The sequence below is a fragment of the Ambystoma mexicanum genome, chromosome 5q, assembly GCF_040938575.1.
Source record: "Ambystoma mexicanum isolate Mex_15411 chromosome 5q, UKY_AmexF1_1, whole genome shotgun sequence".
Taxonomy (NCBI): Eukaryota; Metazoa; Chordata; class Amphibia; order Caudata; family Ambystomatidae; genus Ambystoma; species Ambystoma mexicanum.
The window spans coordinates 1,072,475,265-1,072,496,324 of record NC_090933.1 but is presented as its reverse complement, the minus strand read 5'-3'; the positions used below and the strand labels follow the sequence as shown (position 1 = coordinate 1,072,496,324).

The window sequence follows — 21,060 nt, the reverse complement described above, 5'->3', positions numbered from 1 at the left end:
AAGTACTCCTTGTGCCAGTCACTGAGGATTCGGGCAAAAAAATGATGGAATAATTTTCTAAGTACAGGGTTGGGGTAAAGATCTGGTTTACAGGGCATTGAACCCTGTACAAGCGAAACCCAGACAGATGAAAAGAATACTTTGTGTATCCAGGAGGATGACCCACCAGGCAGAAGCAATTGGAGGCAAAATAAAGACTAAGTAACCCAACCAAGGGGCTTCAAGAATGGTTCCACAATGGGGGATGATCAATGAAGGTGTCGGCCCCAGACAGAGCTGAGGCGTTGTAGTGGCGGTCCAGCATTTATCTGTGCCCGGGAGACTTCCTTCCTCCAGGCGCTTGGTGTCACAGGATTTCTTGTGCAGACAGCACAGCAACGACCCAGAAAGGTTTCTAAGACAGTACAGCCAGCATGGAAGCTTTGGGAGATGACTAGGACAAGCCCAGGAAGGAAGAAACTAGGGCATGGACAACATTTCTAGTGCCCAGCCAATATGGCCAAACCAGGTGTTTGGATGCAGCAGTCCCTTTGTGGCAATCGTACAGCAATACAGGTAGGAATCTGTGCGGGAAGCACAGGGTTTCCCCTAAATTAGCACAGTCAAGCACCTGGCTGATAGATTAAGATTGTAGCTGCCAGCCAATTGGGCTGGCCCTGAAAAATGCTTAAACACTCGGGTCCATCCACAAGTGATATATATTGGGCATATCTGTGGTGAAAAACAAGGCTAACCAGGGTTAAACCACTCTCGTTGATGAAAGGCTTTGCTTTAAATTAGCCCATGTCTGCTCTTCTACTGTTTCAGGCTAGCCCCTTTGTCCACATGGACAAAATAGCGGGCCAAAGCAAAAAGGCCAGGAGTAGGGCTTAAAAACGTAGTAGTACCCCAGTCGCTATCATACTGTTGCATGGAACACTAATGTGGTAACAATGACGTGGCCCCTGGTGAAGCCAAAACAAACTTATTTGGCAACACACTTGTTCAGTGATGGAATCACCCAGGAACCAAAATGGAGTGCTTAAAAAGCACCCCTGTGCTGGTAGCCATTTAGGCTACTGGGGCAGAACATTACAGAAAAGGTTGAAGTGGGAGCAGGATTTCAGTAGAAGTAAAAGGTAAGTTAAAAAATAAACACGGAAGCCAGAGAAAAGAAAGCAAAACCATTAGGGGAGTGATAAAATGGGACAAGAGAACCCCAAAAAGGGTATTTTGTCCCAATATAAAGGCCTCTGAACCAAATCGCACCAAAGAACTGAAATGCTCCCTGAAGTGGAAGGTTAATCCATAGCATCCCAAAACCGCAAGGCATAGAAGTGTATTGATTTAATGGTTGAATTTGCAAAGGTGTTACAAGCGCTTTTCTTTTGCGATTTACATTATTACAATGCAGTCTACACAGTTATCAACACATGAGTGTTTTATACTCCTGGTAACAAAGTTGTAGAATGAGCCAGTCTTGTCTTTAGCCTATTTAGTGAAAGGACCAATAATGTGTTTTTTTTTTTTTTTTTTTTTTTTTTTTTTTTTTTACTGCTCAATGCATACCGAGCTGCCTCATTCAACACAAATACTTACTATGCAACTGTTTATCCTTCCATCAATAATCCATATCCTATATATATATATATAATTCTCGTAGGTTGTCTGTGCATTGGGAATTGAGCATATGCATAGCCATCCTTGCCCTGAGACACAGCAAAAATTATATCTGGACAGCCCTTGGTCCCCAAGGGAGTGATTGTGGCAGCCATACTATCCTTTTATCCAAGTCCTGAAACTGTATAAATCAATATATATAGTTCAGTTTTACAAACATTTTAATGTTGAGGTGAATGTTGTAAAAATGTAAATGAGCACCAAGCTCAGTGTGCATTATGCACTTGGTGATTGAAGCATACAATCCATTTTCGACAGAACATTTTGGCAAAAATAAATATCTATGGTCATTCTTACTTTCCCAGAATACTCTACAATTTTTTACAAAAAAGGAGACTGCGGAACCCTTTATTTGTCACGTTTGTACCTTTCCCCTTTCTTATAGGGCTTTTTCAAGAGTATAAAAGGAGTGTACCAGACATCCATCTTGGAATTATAACCTATTGGAATATGATTATTCTATGTTTTGCTCATGTACTTTTTCTCAGTAGTAGTTATTATGACTACAATATATACTGGAATGTAACCAGTAAAGAGAACCATTTTACAAAGTTAGTACAATTAAATAATTTCCTTTTTTCGTAGCTGCTTTTCAAAAATACAACACATCCACCTTTGCCCTCCAAAGACATCTGTTTAATGTTTCATCTGGTAACACTGTTGTCCACTTTGCAAGAGAATTTGAGATGCAGACAGTGTTAGAGTGCTGATCTGTGCATTATATGCCAGATGGAGCTAGTGGAAGTAATTGGTCATCTCTATTCGAGCTAGTCTTTAAGTTCTAGTACCTTAAATCTTGGTGACCTTATGGAGAAAGGAAAAGATTAATTATTGCAATACTAAATCGATTACACATGTAGTGACCTTCTTTATTGTGTTGGGTATAAGCACAGTTTTCTTTGCTTTTCAGTTGCTGCTGATTCCGTCAGTTATGGCAGTGCTTTATGTCTGGTCACAGTTGAACCGAGATGTTATCGTATCATTTTGGTTTGGGACAAGATTTAAGGTATAGTGCAAACGTTGAATTTTTATTTATCTTTGTTATTGAAACGCAAATCTCTTGTCCTATGAAATGCGTATCTATTTAGAAAAAAACATTTAGCTGTAGCCTTTCTCTTCTTTGATTTAAATTTGCAAAGTTTTAACCGATTGTGTATCTTTACTCAAAGAATGTGAATTCTTTGAGTAAAGATCCTCAATGTACTCTTACTTCTTAACTTTAATGTATATGTCAATGCTTAGTCTGGTTGCAACTTTCTAAATGGGCTGACAGCTGGTTACGTAAAATGTTTCTTTCTCTTCTCTATAAAAGTACATGTGGTTTGAGATGAATTTTAGAAACTCCATGTTACGTAAGATTTTCATATCCTGCGTCAACCCCAGAACCTTTTGCTTGGACTTCATGACTATTTTTCCTTGTCCCTATGTGAGTGGGAATCTTTTCCCCTCTCTCACCTAGTCATTTACTCTTTTTATGGGTGACCTTTTTATGTGTCTCCATAGTGTGTGTCCATAGTGTGTGATAGTTCCCTATAACATTTGGTCTTAGGTTGGGTTGCCCCTTTAGGCTTCCTTTGTGATTTCTCTTTTAATGTATTAGGGTGAACTACTGTTCCCAAGGAGTAAAGTGGGATTTAAATCCCCTTTACATTTTATATAGTGAGCCAGCACACCCCACCTTATGTGAAGTACTGGGGAGATAAACTGTATCCCCTTTTTCACTGACCTGGTAAATTGTTTGCTACAATTACAAGTTAACTTGAATGGCTGGTGGCAGTGGTTTTACTTGATGACTTTTCAGTCATGTTACTTGCAGGCTGTCAGATCAGCCGCGGTAATGCATAGGAGGGTTACCATTCTGCTAGAAGTGTGGGCTCTCTTGGGCAAGTATTCAAACAAGTACTGCTTTGCCGCTTCTCCCTGGCTGGATTGAGCTACGAAGGAGGCGTTGCTATGAAGGAAACAAAGTGATTAATAGACACGTGTGTACGTTGCTAGTCCCGCCTCAAACACCGGGATTGGCCATTGTTAGGAAAGCCTCACTTCCTATATAAACTTGCCTGCGCGCGCGCACTCGGGCAAGTATTCTAACAAGTACCGCTTTGCAGCTTCGACACGTCGGTGCGGCTGGCGGCGTGGACTATTGGCGGTGGTATCGACACTAAACAATCAGGTTTTGTATCTCGGCTACTTGTTTTAGCACTAGGTTTGTGGTTACAAATGTATACTTTAAAATCGAATATGCCGGCAATGTCAGCAATGTGATCACACCTGTTGGTCGTACAGTGCCACTGTTAAAATCTGTTCACTCTTCCCGTACTACAATAATGCTAACGCCTGTTAACATACGGCCTGATAACCAAGGGTCTCAAATGGCCCAAAGCAGTGAAAATTCAAGTAAGCCCGACTTTGGTATAAACACTAATGTTGTAGTACAGTCGGGCGCAGAAGCAGTACACATGTCTAATACAATATGGCAAGAATCCACGCGTAAGCAAGGGCAGGCAGGGCTTACTATATCTGACCTTACTTGAATCCATGAAGTCTAAATAAGCGAACCCTGGGCTGAGTATTCCTTCAATGCTGTCACCTATTCCTTATCCAAAACACCATGAAGACAGCTCAGAAATTTCAATCTATGCAAGTCAATGTGAATCACCAATCTCTATCATTGAAGATTTGGAAATGTCTAGAGATGTCATAAGTGTACTTGCATCTACTGTCTCACTATCACGTTCTGCCTTGCCTTCTTTTGCCCAGCCTACACCCAGGGCGGCTAGGTCCGTGCGAGAATCACTAACAACATATACACATGGTCCAGCCAACACAGCCTTATCTGAACTGGCGTTAACTGCTGTCAATACCTCTGTGTTGAGTCTGTTCAAATTGTTTGAGTCTGTAGAAGTGAAAATGGAGACTCAAATTGTAATGTTAAATAACATATTACAGAGGCTGGATTGTAACCACCAACTTCTAACTGACTGTAATATTAGACAACCAGCAATGGCCCAAGAGGTGCCGATTAATAGGCCCTCAACACAATTGAGGCCAATGATGACACCGCAGAGTAATATAGGGGGCGAGGACTAATTGTGGACATTATTCGTCCAGTACTTGAAGCATCTCTACATGTATCACCTTCAGCGACTCAAGATGCTTCCTACATTGATGTATCGTCAGATGGTGAACAAATGGGTATTGTGAATGGAGCTGTAACAAATCAACCCATAATTGCTAGGCCCGTTTGCTGCCGAAAAAGAAAAAACGGCACAAGCACTTTTACGGGGACTTAAGATTATGATCAAGAAACCTAAGAACATAGTAGACTCCAGAGGTCCGAAACACACATTGAATGCATTTTTTCGTGCAATTGGTGGTACTGTCCCTCCGACTAATATAGGTGAAAATTCTTCTACTGGACCCCTTTACAGTGCAATACCTAGTAGGAATGAGTCTAGAGTAACCACCCATAAGGGGCATAACTCCCACAGTACCAGTGCACTAGTGACGTGTACTATGCCTCCGCTTCCTCATTCACCACTAAATGATTTAGTTGCCTCCCTTGACATGATACAAGTGGGAAACAGTGCAAGTTTCGCTAGAAACTCTAATCAAACAAAGAACGTGTCGAATCGGTCACGAGAACCCTATGCCTCCCAAGTCATAGGACCCTCAAAGGTTAGCAGTGCGACAATTTAGCAGATGATTGATGTTTATATGGCAGGTAATCCAGTGGGACTTGGTCCAGGTAGGAACACCACAAGTGACACAACAACATGGGCACCTATCCAACTGTCCGGTGGAGGCTGTTCCCTCATGTTCCACAGCACACAATATGGTTCATGATCCCATGTCTAATAACCCACCATCCTCTATGCCAGTACGACCACCAAGCTATGACTCGGGAACAAGCATACTTGGCTCCACTAAAGTCTTGCAACAGAGATCTGGAAATTTGCACTCCCTCATTTTGAAATGTAGAGAGGGCAACTTCCCCAGCTACATACTAAATCGCAGAATTGTGCTTAATATCTTTAGTGATGTTAGTGCCCTTCGAGATATTGCCTCACATGATATAGCACAAATTGAATCTATATCAGATTCATCTAATTCGATTATTAGGCTATGGATTCCGTCTGGGGTAGTCACTAATCTGTTATGGCTAGAAAGAATGAAATTATTTGACATGGGTTTTCTATTGGCAGAAGACCCGGAGCATACGTAATACACAACAAATATAAAGAGCTGCGCCTAAACCAAATATATATCAAAGTATTCATACCACAGAAAGAAGAATGAGTGCTACCTCCTTAGACAAACGTTTGTAACCATCGGTATCCTCAATTACTCCAATGTTGAACATTGTCAGTTGGAATTCTAGGGGTCATACTCGCTTACAAACTTCGCTGGCCCATTTACAAGAATCCATCCATATAGTTGCTTTACAAGAGACGTGGTTTTGAACTGGTTCTATTACCTGCGTTGCCTACTGGAGTTAGACTGTCTTCAGGATTGGTGGTGGCGGTTAATGTACATAGAGGCCTTACAATCACAAAGTGGACCGCAGAAAGTGCTTACATTCTGTTAGTTAAAATTACATACGGTTCTCAAATCATAGCTCTGGTGAACATTACCGTAATCCGTTTGCTATGACAGATCAGGTTTTTTACACTAGCTTGGGACAAATGTTACATCAAATCAATATCTCTGACAATATCACACATACCAACCATCATTCTAGGTGATCTGAATTTAGATTGCTGGTCTTCAAAAAAAAGGTTCTAAGGAGGCCTGAGACTGGATGACTTTTATGTCAGATCGACACTTTCAGATGGTAAATGGGGCAGTATGTGGGGATATTCCCGCAAACACTACATGGTTCTGTCAGACAAGCTCTAGTACCATCGACTACATTTATGTAGATAGGTTGCTGTTTCAACAAATTCAGAGGTTGGAGATGTTTGAGACACAATATAGTGATCATAAACGTTTACTACTTATGATCACAACAAATGCCGACTTCCCCCATAGACCAACCTATACTGAAAAGGTGGCTATTAATTCATCTAAAACTCGTCTCAAATGGAATTATCCATCAGTGCTAGCCTATCGTCATAGCATAGAAAAAAATGCAAAGGCGATCAATCCACTCCAGTATACGGAGTTACTTTTACCATTTACTAATACGATTACTATTCCTTCACAAGGTCGGATAATACACAAACATAGTTTTGACATTGAGATCCAACGACAACGGGCAGTTTATAGACGTGTTAGAAGAACCATAATAGCAACCCAAAGGCTAACATGGCTAGAAGAGTTGAAACACGCAAAATGCCAATATAAAAATTGGATTAAATCTAAGAAACATATTACTTTTTAACAAGATAGTGAGCATATGGGTCAGCTAATGGCAGGTAAAAATTTGGCTCAAATGTTAATCTTATTAAACAACCAAGCCCAGAATTTGCAAGCATCGGTGCAACTCATGGCTGTAAAAGAACAGAGCTGGATTGAATATTTTTCCAACTTGTATGCTGATCCTTTATTTACGACTAATCAGATAGATGTATCAGCAGCAGGAAAATGGTCGTTGAAATTTTCACCACGAATCATTGAGGATCTTATACGGAGTGCAAGTACCTCGAGGGCGGCCGGCCCCGACGGCCTTTCGAATGTCACATTAAAAACTAATATCGCTGAGTGGGCCCTAATTTTAGGTCACATTTTTAGAATGGTAATTTCCACCCAAACCATTCCATTGTCGTGGAAGACCTCAGTGATTATGCCAATTTTCAAGAAGGGAGACCGCTCGTGTCCACAAAGCTTTCGGCCTATAGACTTGTTAGACACACCAGTGAAAATATTTACAAAATTGGTGCTTCGGGACTTTAATAAATGGACACAATATAGTGGACTGCGAGACCCTTCACAAACAGGTTTTGTTCCAGGCATGGGAACGCAAATGTTTGAATGCTCTGAAGGCGCAGTGCCAGTCCACTAAACAAGCGATATATTTCACATTCGTGGACTTGCACTCCGCTTTTGATTCCATTTCTCATGTCCTTCTGATGAAAAAACTAATAAGAGATCAGTGCCCAACAACATTAGTGGAAATTATTCATGCTCTTCACTCTGACACATCAATCCGCGTACGCCTTCCTTTAGAAGGTGCTCTTTCAGCCCCCATAAAGATGGCGCAAGGATTGACAGGGTTGCCTCTTAGCGTCCTCGGTATTTAATTACTTTGTACATGACTTGAAAGATGCCTTTTGTAAAATAACCTCGGATTCACCCAAAATAGGTAGCCATGAGGTTAAAGCTGTCCTGTATGCTGATGATCCTCTGCTTATCTCAAAAACCCAGATAGGGCTACAAAGACTCTTGACAGCCTTCCAAATATACATTCAGCATAATGAACTAAGAGTAAACGCACAAATTGTCAAATATGTGCCCGGGAGGACTATTATGCACTGTTTTAAATGGTCAATCAATCAAATACCCTTAGAAATAGTGACACAGTGCACGAACTTGGGCATGTGTTTTGAAGGGATTTGTAACCCACAAGGTCAACTTGCTGCAGTGCGAAGAAAATTGGACACAGCTATAGCACAAACTAAGATGTTTAGATTTGGGAAATTTTCTATTAGACCTGCGTGGCTCTATTGGACTCAGAAAGCCACTCCAGTACTATTATATGGTCTTCAAACTTTGCCAAGTGACACGCACTTTCAATTCGATCAATGGGAAGCCAAATTTTGGCGACAAGTCTTACATTTACCTACATGTGTTCCAATTTCTTGGCTCAGATATGAGTTGGGCGTTGGGCCCAATTTCTCTGTTCGCACTGCATAAGTGGAGACTTTGTTCCCTCCTCAGGAAATGTATAATCTCAACAGGTAGCGATATCATCTTAAAATCATTGTCTGCATATGTTTTCCACTACCCACTCTTTTATGCTCAATTGGGTCAACGGAATCTCTCGAATACTTGACTCAAGTGATATTTCTATTGAATTGTTACTCAATTTGGACTAGGCCAAAGAGAAACTATATCGAGTAGATTGGATAGTGACTCAGGAGCTCTGTTGCAGCTATCAAGGGGGCGATAGTGATAGATTTCCACCAAGGAAAGTACGCACTTTACCTAATTACTTAGAGAGAGCTCCCACACCTGTATAGACTGGCAATCTTACGCCTTCGGTTTAAGATGTCGTCTAGGTATATTATGATACGAATACCTCTTTCTCTTATGTCTGAGGCCACTGGCCGCATCATCTTGGTGAAAGCCCACAGTGCCGAGGCGAGGCCGAAAGGTAGGCATTTGAATCGCCATACTTATTTGTTCCAGCGAAATCGCAGGAATTTGCTGTGTGCTTCCGCTATCGGTATCGTCAAGTATGCATCTTTGAGGTCCAGGCGTGCTAGCCAGTCCCCTGAGCGCAGCAGGTCCCTGAGAAGGTGAATTCCTTCCATCTTGAAATGATTGTACTGCAGCCATTCGTTCAGGCTTTTCAGGTCGATAACGGGGCGGACCTTTTCTTTCCTGTGCACCAGGAACATGTTGCTGATGAATCTCGGGCATGTGCTCGTGTCGCGCTCTATTGCGTCTTTCTGACGCAGTTTCTCTAACTCGCTCTCGAGGTGCCGCTTCTAACTCTGACATCTGAGTTGGATGTGGTTCTAGCTCCTGAATCGGTGTAACGCTCACCTGATTCTCGCAGAGGCGCCGGTCTTGACTGGGCGACTACCGTATCTTCAAAGGTGATGTGCAGCACCCGATTGGCTCTTTGGGCTGGACCTCTGTGCCCTGTATGCCTGACGTGCAGAGTAAGATGTCTGCAGATAGAAAATACGGGGTTAATGAACTGGGGTTATTGGGGTGTCCCTATCTCTTTCCTCTTCTCCTCTCCTGTAGACCCCCACAGGTTAACGCTCTCACCTTAGGTAAGTGAATGCCGAGCTCTCCATCTGCCTCGGGGCAGGGTGCTGTAGCCAGTTTCTTCACTGGATAGGTAGCGCAGGCCTCTTGACTTCAGAGGACTGCTGTCCGTCGTTTACTGCACGAACGGTAAGTTTCGAGTAACTCAAATGTCTTTAAAGTCTTTAATAATGATGTCTCTTGTTTTGCAGTGTTCCGGCGATGGCGGATGACGGGCTGAAGTGAGTTGAAGATGGAGCCCGTGTGATGAATAGAAGCGCCTGGAAGCACGTAAGTAAGCGCTTGTTGCCAGCTTCACAAAGCGCTCTAACTGTCTTTTTATTTTGCAGGTACAAGTTCGGAGCGGCTGCAGGGTGCCGGGATACCCACTGGGTTAGATGTGGAAAGGAGTAATGGCACGTGAGTATTAAAGTTCCCCAATGTCTTTAAACGCACCTTGTTTTGTCTTTCAGATGCGAGATGCAGCGCCGACGGCCTCCGGAGCGTGCGAAGAGTTGGTAAGCTTTTGTCTTTCAGATGCCGGAATGCAGTGTGAAGACCTCCGGAGCGCACGAAGAGTAGGTAAGCCTTTGCCTTTCAGATGCCGGAATGCTAACCTGTTCTTTCTTGTCTTTATAGGTGTTGCTGAAGACTGGATTCAGGATGGTAAGCCTTTTTCCTTAGGCCCAAGACCGGATGCAGAAGACCCAATGAGCGTTCTGCTGCAGAGGGTGCAGAATAACGCAAAGCAAGATTCATCCACCGGGTGTGGTTTAAATAGCCTCCTGTAGTGCTTAGGTGTCTCCTTCCACAGCCACGCCTAAGTAAGAAAAGAGTTCCTGCCTTCCAGAAGAGTTCCAGTGTTCTGAATCTAGGGAGTGGCTCCAGCCCCACCCAACAGGAAAAGTAGTTCCAAACAGAAGAGGATCAGAGGCTCAACTGCCAGGCAAGTAAGCAGCATGGTCTGCTGCAGGTAAGTCCACCCAAGCATTATGAGCCCGGCGATTCCAGCGCTGGTACTGGGCATATTTATGAGCCTGGTGCCAATGGCGCCAGGACTGGGTCCAAAAGGTCCCAATTGGGACTGGTTGGCACTCGGAACCTGGGTTATGGATCTGCTTCCAAGGGAGTTGGGAAAACCCTGACCTTTTGGAAGCAGAGATCATGACAATCGGGTCTCCCAAAAAGTCTATATGCATCCTTTCTACTGCTTGTCGAGCCCATGAATCTTTGGATAAGGCATACCATGCGCTCAAGAACTGAAGGGTCCTGACCCCACTTGCACATTGAGAGTACTCACCGCCAGAAGCTCCGGGTTGTCTGTAGGCTCCCTTCTGCCTGCGTCCTCTCGGAAATCTGCCTCTGGAAGGGAAGAAAGTGTCTTGCTGTCTCCCTTCCCAGTATTGTGACCGATGTCCTTGGGGTCTGCTTTTTCGAGGGCTGAATAAATTCCCACAAACTGAGCCATCTCCTTGGCGAATGCTTCTCCGAACAGAAGGCCTTTAGCTCCTTGCCCTGCCTCGTAGGATGAGGGATCACTCAACTTGGAGTATATTTTTAAAAGAAGTCCTCTTCTTCTCCGATGAGAGGGCGCAGTTTGCGTTACCCAACAAGCAGACTGTGCGTTGGGCCCAATTGGCTAGGATGGTGGGGTCTATAGGCATCCCGGTATCTTTAGCCTTCTCCGCAAGGTCCATGATCTTTGCTAAAGGACCCGCCAGATCGAGGACTTTGTCCTGGCATCCTCTCTACGCTCTGTCAATGCCTTTGCGGACGTCTCTGGAAGTTTTTGTAACAAATGTGACCATTTTTGGGTCCAAGTTGGGGGTTTCTGTGACAACTTATTGGGAAGCTCTGGCCTGAGACACTCGGCTCTCATGCGTGAGCGTACTTCTTTGTCTATATGGCACAACATATACAGAAGCCCTTAGAGTACCATCCTGGGAGAGGGAACCCATTCCGCTGATCTGGGGTGCCGGATGGCTTCTGGGTCAAACATGTCATTGATATTGTCCTCCCTTTCGGGTATGGAAGCTTCAACTGCAGGGTGCCCTGGGAGGTCTTCCTCCTCCCCTCCCCCATCGTCAGGCGAATAGCCCTCATCTATTTCCCCTGAATTATTCACCCCTGGGGCAAGGGGTCTATGCTGATGATCAGCTGACTTTGCCTGGAAGGCCTTCTTGAGTCTCGTGACAGGGTCATCTTCATCTTGTGGGTCGGAGTCGACTTTCCTTTCTTTGCTCGGATGGGGGGAGAGGGGAGTCAGTGAGCTTACGCTCTTCCGAGTGTTACACCCCTGTTAAACACCACTTAAGGGGTGTCCAGCCGATGTGCCCTCACCTTGGCTAAGAGCTCTCCTTTTCTTGGAGGATTTCTGCTCTCTGTCTTGCATCCATGCTTCTAGCATGTCTAATCTATGGGTTCTAGGCTGTACGCCTTCTGCAACAGCTTGGGAGAGAATCTCCCAGCACTTTTTTAAAACTTAAAGAGAGGTCACTCTCTTGTTGGGAGAGTTCCTTCCCCCCCCCCCCCTCCTCCTCACTATACTCTGGGGTGGTAGAGTGATCATCCCCATACTGAGCCATTCTCTCTTAGGTCAGCAAAGCTGACCAATCAGGTCGGCTGTAGGGGCTCACGTGAGGGTATGTGTAGGCCTTCTCTGGGACACGAATGAGCTTTGTCTGCTCCGTTCACGTCTCTATAGAAATCACATTCTTAATGAGAAATCCGTCTTAATCACACTCGGAATGCGCAATGAGGAGAAAGGCCCGGGGGATGTTGGGAAGGATTAGAATCCTCCACTCCCCCGGGTCCTAGCGCGCGCCCGCTGAGCGAGCTATGCTTCGTGGAGCGGGGCCGGCTGCCTAATGCCAGCCGAATATGCTCGCGGCTCTGGCCCCACCTCCCCTCTGACCAAACCGCTCTCCGTGTGGAAACCGCGAGGGGCCGCAGCCACACGGACCTCTTTAGAGAAGCGATGGTGGTCGCTTTGTCACCTTAAAGGTGTAACGCTTGTGATACGATTCAAATATGAGAACTCTGGAGATTCTATATTTCAAATTTATGCACGCGGGTGTATTTTATTACGTGCTTATGTTATCTGTTGAAATCTTTATCAGCGCGCGCTATAATCTACGTTATCAATATAAACTGAAATTGGCTTATGAAGACCTAAAAGGGTAAAATGTATAAAGCACTTAACTGACTGGCAGCAAAAAGAAAGAGGAAGGGACCTAGAGAGGAGGTCTCTTATAGGAAGGGCAGGCACCGGATTGGTGAGACATACTGCCCAGAACTACACTGATGCTCATGGGACTTGCAGTTTTCAGAGAAAAGAGACTGTAAGATGAAAGTGAAGTCATTTAAACGAAAGAAAACTGTTTTTTTGTAAACTCAAAAGAAATTTTGGGAAAGTTTAAATGTTGAAGTTGAATAGCTGCATTGGTGGCACTAAAGAAAGTTATAGCATAATACTTGCCTCCATCTTGCCATAGAATTTTCATTTCTGTGCTAATTTCCTTTAACCTTAGAGTCCCCCAGCTCTTTTGCTGGACTTAAGGACTTTTTAGTTTTAACCCTGGAGTGAGTGATCTTTTTCTCACTCTGTGTTTTCACCTGATTTGGATTTTGTTTCCACTATTTTTGGAGTCTGACAAACTCAATTTTTGTTCCCCTCCCTTTGCCGGGTCGCGCTCTGAAACACTTGGGTACGAGCGCGATACAAATAAAATATATCGTAGGCATCTACTTTTTGTATGGTGACACACTGCACCTTCAGTGTAGTGTCCCAGAGAAATCATTTAGATTTCTCTTAAGGTTTAAATACCTTTTCTTGGGTGAACTACAGTTCCCAAGAATAGTAAAGTGAAATTGACTTTACTTACCTTTTTCTCTTTGTAGGTCCAGCACACACCATCTTATGTGGAGTGCTGAGGGGTTACCTAGTAGCTTCCTTTCCTACATTCTCATGTAACATTTTTAGGTTACCATCATTACTTTAAATGGCTGGTGGCAGTGGTTTAATTTTCCTACCATTGTGCTTTTCTACCGCAGGATGAATCCTCGGCTGCAGTACAGCACCCATGGGTGACCATTTTATCAAAATAGCCCAGGTCTTCCTTTTTTGCCATTTTCTGTTCATGAGGTCTTTCTTGGGTTTTACGCTGTGCATTAAGACAGGTATGGGCCCTTTTGTTTGTTTTGCCTTTGGCAGGCTTCACCCCTGATGCCCACCTCAGGCTCCAGTGTGTCAGGAAAGGCAGGATTTGAGGGAGATTCCCGAAACTCCCCTGTCCTTTGTCTCTAGGAGTGCCTGAATTCAACCAGTTCGGATTGGCCACCCTACTGTGTGATTGACAGCCTAGGCTGTGTATGAATGGGAGAAATCTGCTTAAAAGGTGAGGGTTTTGGGACTAGAGGCGGAGTCGACCACTGGGAGAAATACCCGACGAAGGAACTGTGAACAAAGCTTGCTGAATCCACCTGGACTTTTGAATTTCCCAGTGAAGCCCTGCTGCTGTGCTGAAACTCCTTTTTCAATTCGACAGAGAAGCTCTGGAAGGGACAACTTCTTCCCTTGGGTTAGTGGGACCAACTAACGCAGAGATGAACTCCACTGGACCATCTTCCCTGACTGGCTGTACTCCTTTGCTGCTGCAAGAACCGAGTGCCAGGAGTCGAGTAATCCGTGTTCTTGAGCAACGTCTGAAATCCAGCCAGAAGCTACAGGAGTCTCCTAAGGACTCTCCAGAAGCAGGACGACCAGAGTTTGAGGCCCCTTCACTATGCAGGCCCCAAGGAGTGAAGGAAGCCCAACCGGTATCCGAGATCCGCGACAGTGCTGTTTACTAAGCGCTGAAACCGCGAAGTGCCGCTGAACCGAAAAGAGCACGTAGCTGCTGACAACCTCCCAAATACCACTGCAGGAGCCCTCGAGACGTCCTCCCTCTTGTCCCCATGACTGAGGCTCAGGAACACCTGGTCTGCACTGCTGTAGCAAGACAGAATCCAGCTGGACCACTCTTCAAACTAGAGGTACTGTTTAGACTTGGGGTGCTTATCTCATTGTCTTTTAGCTTTGCTTTTCTCAGTTGGGAATTGCAGTGGCTTACTTTTAGAGTTGATTCCAACTCTCCTTTCACAGGCTGAACAGCTTGTGACCCTACAAGTGATTTTCTAACAAATAGATTGTCTCACATTGACTTTGGCTTTCCTGGCTCCTTGCAGATTCTTCTAGCCCATTGATTTTGATATTGTTTGCCCCTCATAAGTGGTAACTTGTTTTAGACTGTTATTGCTGGCAAAGGCTTGTCTAGATTTCATTGGAAGATTTAAGTGTCCTCACATATACTGAGAACCTGTCAACCTTTTTCCTTCCCTAAACCTTTCCTTTCAACAACCTCAGAATCTGCCAAGTATATAAATGCCTTTACTGTCCTTGTGATGGAAGTCCCCTCCGGGTGATCGAATTGTGTAAGAAGCTTATCCGAAGATTATCCACTAACTTGGTTTGATTCTGAAAAGGTTAAGTATACTTACATTGTAACATGAATTTCCTTTCTAAAGAATGCTTATTTAAAACGTTTTAATTAAATAACTATAACTGACACCTTGAGTGTATGCGCCTCATTAGGAGTGAGGCAGTATGGGTTTAACAGCGCCGGTAATGCTGCCGGCGCCGTTAAACCCATACCGCCCTATTACGAGGTCCCCTTGTGGATCCCGCGAGGGGACCAGGGAGCACGGGCCCGTTGTTGGCTCCATCCCCATCCCCATTGAGCCCTATGGGGGCGCGAATGGGGATTGTCCGGGTTCCCTGAATGGGGAAATACCGGGCCTTCATAGGTCGGAATGGCGCGGTATTTCTCCATTCAGGGAACCCGGACCCGCGTTTGGAGGCAGCCATGCCCTCAAACTCGTTTTGAGGCCCCCTGTGTTACTTTGCTACTTGCATTTACGGATTTCATGTGTACAGCTCTACAGCTCACATTTATCCCTCTTGACATAGGCCTGGCTGCTCAGTCACACTACCAACTTGTGTAGTACAGACCTATACCAAAAGGTGGGTTACCTAATACCAAGCAGATGTGTTGTGTAGTCTCACACAGTGTGACTACATCAATTCCTACCTAACACACATATTGCAAGATATACTTTTAATAGTATTGGTTTAATTAAGTGATTCTATAACTGAATAACACTGTATATGTTGAGACCATAGGGTCTGCTGCCCTTGAATTACTTCTGGTATTCTAAAAGTATAACTAACCTGGTCTTATTCCCCAATAGTAGCCTGCCTAGTGCCATTTTGACTCACCTTGACTTGCTTAATGCTCCTATAGATAAGATCATACTTTGGTTTGTATACCATACGTATTTAGTTGTTTTTTAAAAAAAAAATGTATGATATGTGATCGCATTTACCTTTCCCAAGATTTATCCTGGCCTACATGTATGTATAATAAAGCATTATTTTTATAATACATAGTGTATCTTTCGACCATATGTATTCTACAATTTCTTTGTACCAAGCTACAGCCCTCTCTCCCCCTCCTAAGATAAGCCTGGCTGCTCTGTCCATGCTACCCACATTCACAGGTGGTACAGCCTTGTACCAACAGTGGAGTTTTTGTACTGCCTCAGATATGGTTTTATGAAGCCCTTAGTTGGACTTCAGAATAACTGACCTAACAGCCCATCAGTGATGTCCCAAGCCCATTGGAACCTATACAGACAGATGTGTTCTCTGATGGATGTAATAGTAGCCTAAGTTAACCCATTTTAAATATAGCTGGTGTGGGCACAAGTCCTCTTCTAAGAAAGACCATTAAAGCAAATTAAAGTAAAAATAACATGATGCAAAGGTAGACTGTTTGAAGTTCAAAAAAAGGGGTACTTGTGACATTTATAATGCCCAACAGCAAATTGGGGTTCACGAGAGTGATAAATTAAAGATTAATGAAATACAGATGCAGATAAAGGGTGAAAGAACATGAAAATAAAAACCTTTGGCAGGGGTCACAATTGTCCCTTAAAGCCACCAAACCTAGGTTGGCAGCCTTTTGCTTTGAGTACCGCCTCTGTACAGCCCCTACAATGAATGGTTCTAATTATGAACAAAACACCCTGTCTTCAAAAAGTCTATAGAAACGTTTCCGTATGTTAGATTTCCTGGCAAAGAAGCCCACGTGCAGGCTATTCGAACAAGCCGTCATGTCTTTGTGGCAGTGTGGAGGAAGGGAGTTTCAAGATGTGCTCTTGTGTACGAATGAGATTTCGTCTGTAATATATTAGGGATTCTTTTGTATTGGGTTTTATATAGCACAAACCTAGCTGTAGAAACCACAGAGCAATGTATAACTAGGTAAGATTACAGGAGACTGACTCAGAAATTGTGTACAGTGATGTAAAGGGGTGGAATTCTAGTGGTGGTGGGGACACTGAGAATTCCGTCTATCTGGTCAAGTGTACACTGCACTAGTCGTATGTGTGATGGGGGCGCAGTAGGAAGGTAGGATGGTTTTTAGTCAGCTGCTTGTTCATCGCACAGAATGGAGGGGCTAGCCATCCAACTCGAACAGGCATACCTTTGCACTATTTTGCTGTGTGGTAAGCGTTTCTCCTGGACGTAACCTGGTTGTCTCTAGGTATATCCTAACCTGCAGAAGTAGATGCACCTTAGGTTCACGCAGCTCTCGCAAACTATGATGCTAGAATGTCCTGAAAACTTTCAACCTGTTCTCAGATAATATGCAAACTGCCAGAGTAAGCATATCGGATGCAGGATCATAATTGTTGTTCTGCTCCCACTGGCTGCCTTGGCTATCTGTATCCAGAGGCGCCAGCCCAGGAAAGTGATCATTCTGGATCCCTGGTGAATGTTGGCAAGTGCAGTAGCATGAACCAAAACCATTGTCATCACTTCTTGAGAACTGGAAGTGAATATTTTTATTTTCGAACACTGCATGCTACACAGGATTGGACCTCTGGTTTGGACAGGTATCTTTGTAAATTGGGTGGTGGGAGAGGGAAGGTGTAAATAGGTCTACTTACTTTTCCTCTGTTGTTGTGACTAGAGGGGGACAAAAAGCATTAGTTAATTTCGAAATTGCGATTTAACCGTTCGCACATCCTGAGATCCCACCTGACAAATCTCTGGATGCTAAAGAAATAAATTATAATCCCCAACCCAAGGCATATATTAAGCAGTGTTGCATAGCAATCCGCTATGTAATTCTGTAGTCTGCTAATTTAATTGACACTTGTGTAGCACAGCTGGCGATTTCATTTACCCTGTTCAATGAAAATGCAGCTCACCATGCATTACTCTTTTGCCCTCGGGGCTCTCCCGCCTTCTTTTCTCTGTTCGCTGCAAACTCACAGAAGCTAAAGGAGAGATGCAGCAATAATCCTCTCCTCCACTATTAAGTGCTGAGAACCTGTATGTGAGTGCTACCCAAGAAAAGTGTTTTTTGTTGTTGTTCCAAATGGTTGCAAACCAGAAGTAATCGGAGTTATTAAGCAAACTATTCTGTTAGGCAAAGACCAATAAGAGTTAACATGACTTTTTTTTTTTAAACTGTCCTATAATTCCAGTTGTTTCATAATGTATAATTACAGTATTTCTGATGTAAACCATTGTATTGTCTCAATGTTTTTCTGTACATTTTGAGTTTGTGAATCTAAAACACACTGTCTACTAGATTTCATTTTGTAGGGGAAGGTGCATCATGGTGACGAGTGAACACTTGAGAATGTACACGATCACATGGCCAAATGCTTTTGATACAAACCCTAGTTTTGCCACCTGCTTGTTGTTAACATCTGTGCAGCTGGTGCTCAACCCATAACCTGATCCCAAGCTCCCTGACATTCTATCTTATTACCCTGTAGCGCTATACCAGCTACCCTGAAAGTGAGATGTCTGCCAACTACAACATTCCACCTAGTTGCCCCGTTCTCTGCCTGCTTAGTCTCTTACTTCTTCACCTTGTCCTTGAAGGCGATGCCCCAGGGAGTCTCCCTACAGTGCCTCACCTTACTGCTCCTGCCCCACCAGAATCCCCTTGCCAGCCCACTGACCTGTTCACCTCTTGGCGCACCCTCCAGGTTCTGGAAGTAGTTGTTTCCAGTCACAGACCTATGTAGAACTTCTATTTAAGGGAAGCATGAATTGCACAAAGCCTAGTTCCCTTAAAAGCAAACATAAGTATCAGTACCTCAGATGGCGGCTCGGAGTTCTAACGACGATGAATACAATTTCCGTGGGCACGCAAGGCTGGAATGCTCTGCTTGGTCCCACCTGGCTCAGGACTGAGTGGCGTTACCGGCCAGGCCCTCCCCCGAAATTAGTATTTAGCACTATATTAAAAACTATTGATATCCTTGACAGGCAAGGGTATACTTTCCCATCAGACGTTCACAATGACCCTGCCTGCAGCAAAAAAATGCTACTTACTTAGTCTTCACTTATGACTTTCCTTTAACTTTGCACATTTTTTTGCTGTATGGAACATCTGAACTTCTCTTTACACAGAAAACGATGGGGGTGCAAAATCTGTTTTCTTAGTCTTTTTCATATCTATTTGTGTCCATTCATGCAACTAACATTTACATTTTTACAGGCGCTCATCTCAGTAATGCAATATCGTTGCTCATTTTTTTTTTATAGATACAATTTCCATCTGGTGACGTTAAAAATATTAGTACAAAATTGCTAATCAAATGAGTTTATTTACTAATGAAGAAAATGTTAGTTAGCAAACTTCTAATCCGTTTTTGAAAACTGATTAATGCCTTTTCATTTTGAAAAGCAGTTTACACACACACATATATATATCTTGCAGTTCATCCAGCCAAATGATGCTAGTTGTGGCACAGAAGCAAATTAAGGCAGCAATATGCAAAACTATGGCTATTTTGAAATATGGGTACACCAACACGAGTTTCCTTCTCTCTTGGTACGACCCTCTGATAACAGATTCGTAATAGTGTAGGTGGTACTGGAAATAATGCAGTTCACTTTGTAATCCAATGCAATTGAAGTGCCCCTTTAGATGATGTCACAAAGACTATCTCAAACTAGTAAATTGTTAAAGAGTATGCGTCTGCCTTGTCTAGTTCATTGTTAGTCATACGGCTCTTTATTTCTGTGTTTCAAGCTCTGCTTTGCAAAGTGCTTTTCTAAAGCCTGCCTAATTTCTTCAACCCATTTGTGGTTTCGTCAGTAGTGTCTTTTTATATCATTTGCATATACACTTAATTTACCTGCTGGCTCATCAGAAAAGTTCTTCATGAACAAATGTATTCTTTTTGGACTAAGCATTGGCTGCAAGATCGAATGTTGATATTGGTCTTGAAATCTAAGAACTAGATTAGGACAAGCCTAAAATAACAGCTTTCAAGTTTAAGGCTCAAGAAACTAAACAACCTTATTAATGTTCCTAAAATATGTTAAATATTTGGAGATTAATATTACAAACTGTTAGGGAGAATTCTCAGAAATGTGCTAATTCCCTCTAGCTTAGAGACCCCCAGTAACTTTGCTGGATTTTGAGGACTTGATTTTTTTGAACCTGAGAGAGTGAGAACCAAACTCCATAGGCATCATCTTTTACATTGTGTCACACAGCACCTTCAGTGCAGTGGCACAGGGAAGTCTTTCAGATTTCCCCAGAGTTTAAATACTTTCTCTGTGATAAACTACTGTTTCCCAGAGCAGTAAAGGGAAATTGACTTTACTTACATTTGTAACTTTCTTGACCCAGCACACACTATCTTACAATAGGATACCTAGTATCCCCTTTGTCTAGCTTCTCATGTAACAATGTTATGTTACCCTTTCCTCAATGAATGGCTGGTGGCAATGGTTTACTTTTAACTACTGTGGTGTGCATTTACCGTGGGCTGCGTTCGCAGCTGCAATAAAGCACCCAAGGGTGCCATTTTTGTGAAAATGGCCCCGGTCATCGTCTTTCGCCATTTCTTTGTGGAAAGATCATTCTTGAGATTTACTCTGCGCACCAAACCAGGTTTGGTCCCTTTGTTCATTTTCTCTTTGGCGGGATTCACGAGTGAAGCCCGCCTCTGGCTCCAGGGTGTCTGGTGGGGGCAGGAAGTGAGGGAGGTCCCCGAACTCCCTGTGCTTAATCTCCTGGGAGACAGGAATGCACTCGTAGGTGATTGGCCGGCTGGCTGACTGACAGCTAGGCTGGAATGAATGTGAGAAACCTGCATAAAAGGCAAGGCTGTTTGGCTTGGAAGGCAGAGTCGACCACTGGACGAAGGAATCCGAACAAGAACTTGAAGAGGACGGCTGCTGCAACACATGGACCGTTGGTTTGCCCGGTGAAGCCCTTCAGCTGTGCTGAAACACCATATTTGTATCAACAGAGACGCCCCTGCAAGGACGACTTCTCCCTTTGAGTTGGTGGAACCAATCAACTCCAAAGTAAGCCACCTGGACATCCTCTCTGAGCTGGT

At 43.7% G+C, this 21,060-nt stretch overlaps 1 protein-coding gene across 1 annotated transcript in view; it reads left to right on the top strand.

Moving 5' to 3' along the window:
• The window catches only part of DERL1 (derlin 1), a 191,895-nt gene that overhangs the window by 60,364 nt on the left and 110,471 nt on the right, over window positions 1-21,060 (top strand). Inside the window, exon 5 of the mRNA XM_069621572.1 lies at window positions 2,570-2,665. Coding sequence (XP_069477673.1) covers window positions 2,570-2,665 — 96 coding nt within the window. The remainder of the gene's footprint in view (window positions 1-2,569; window positions 2,666-21,060) is intronic.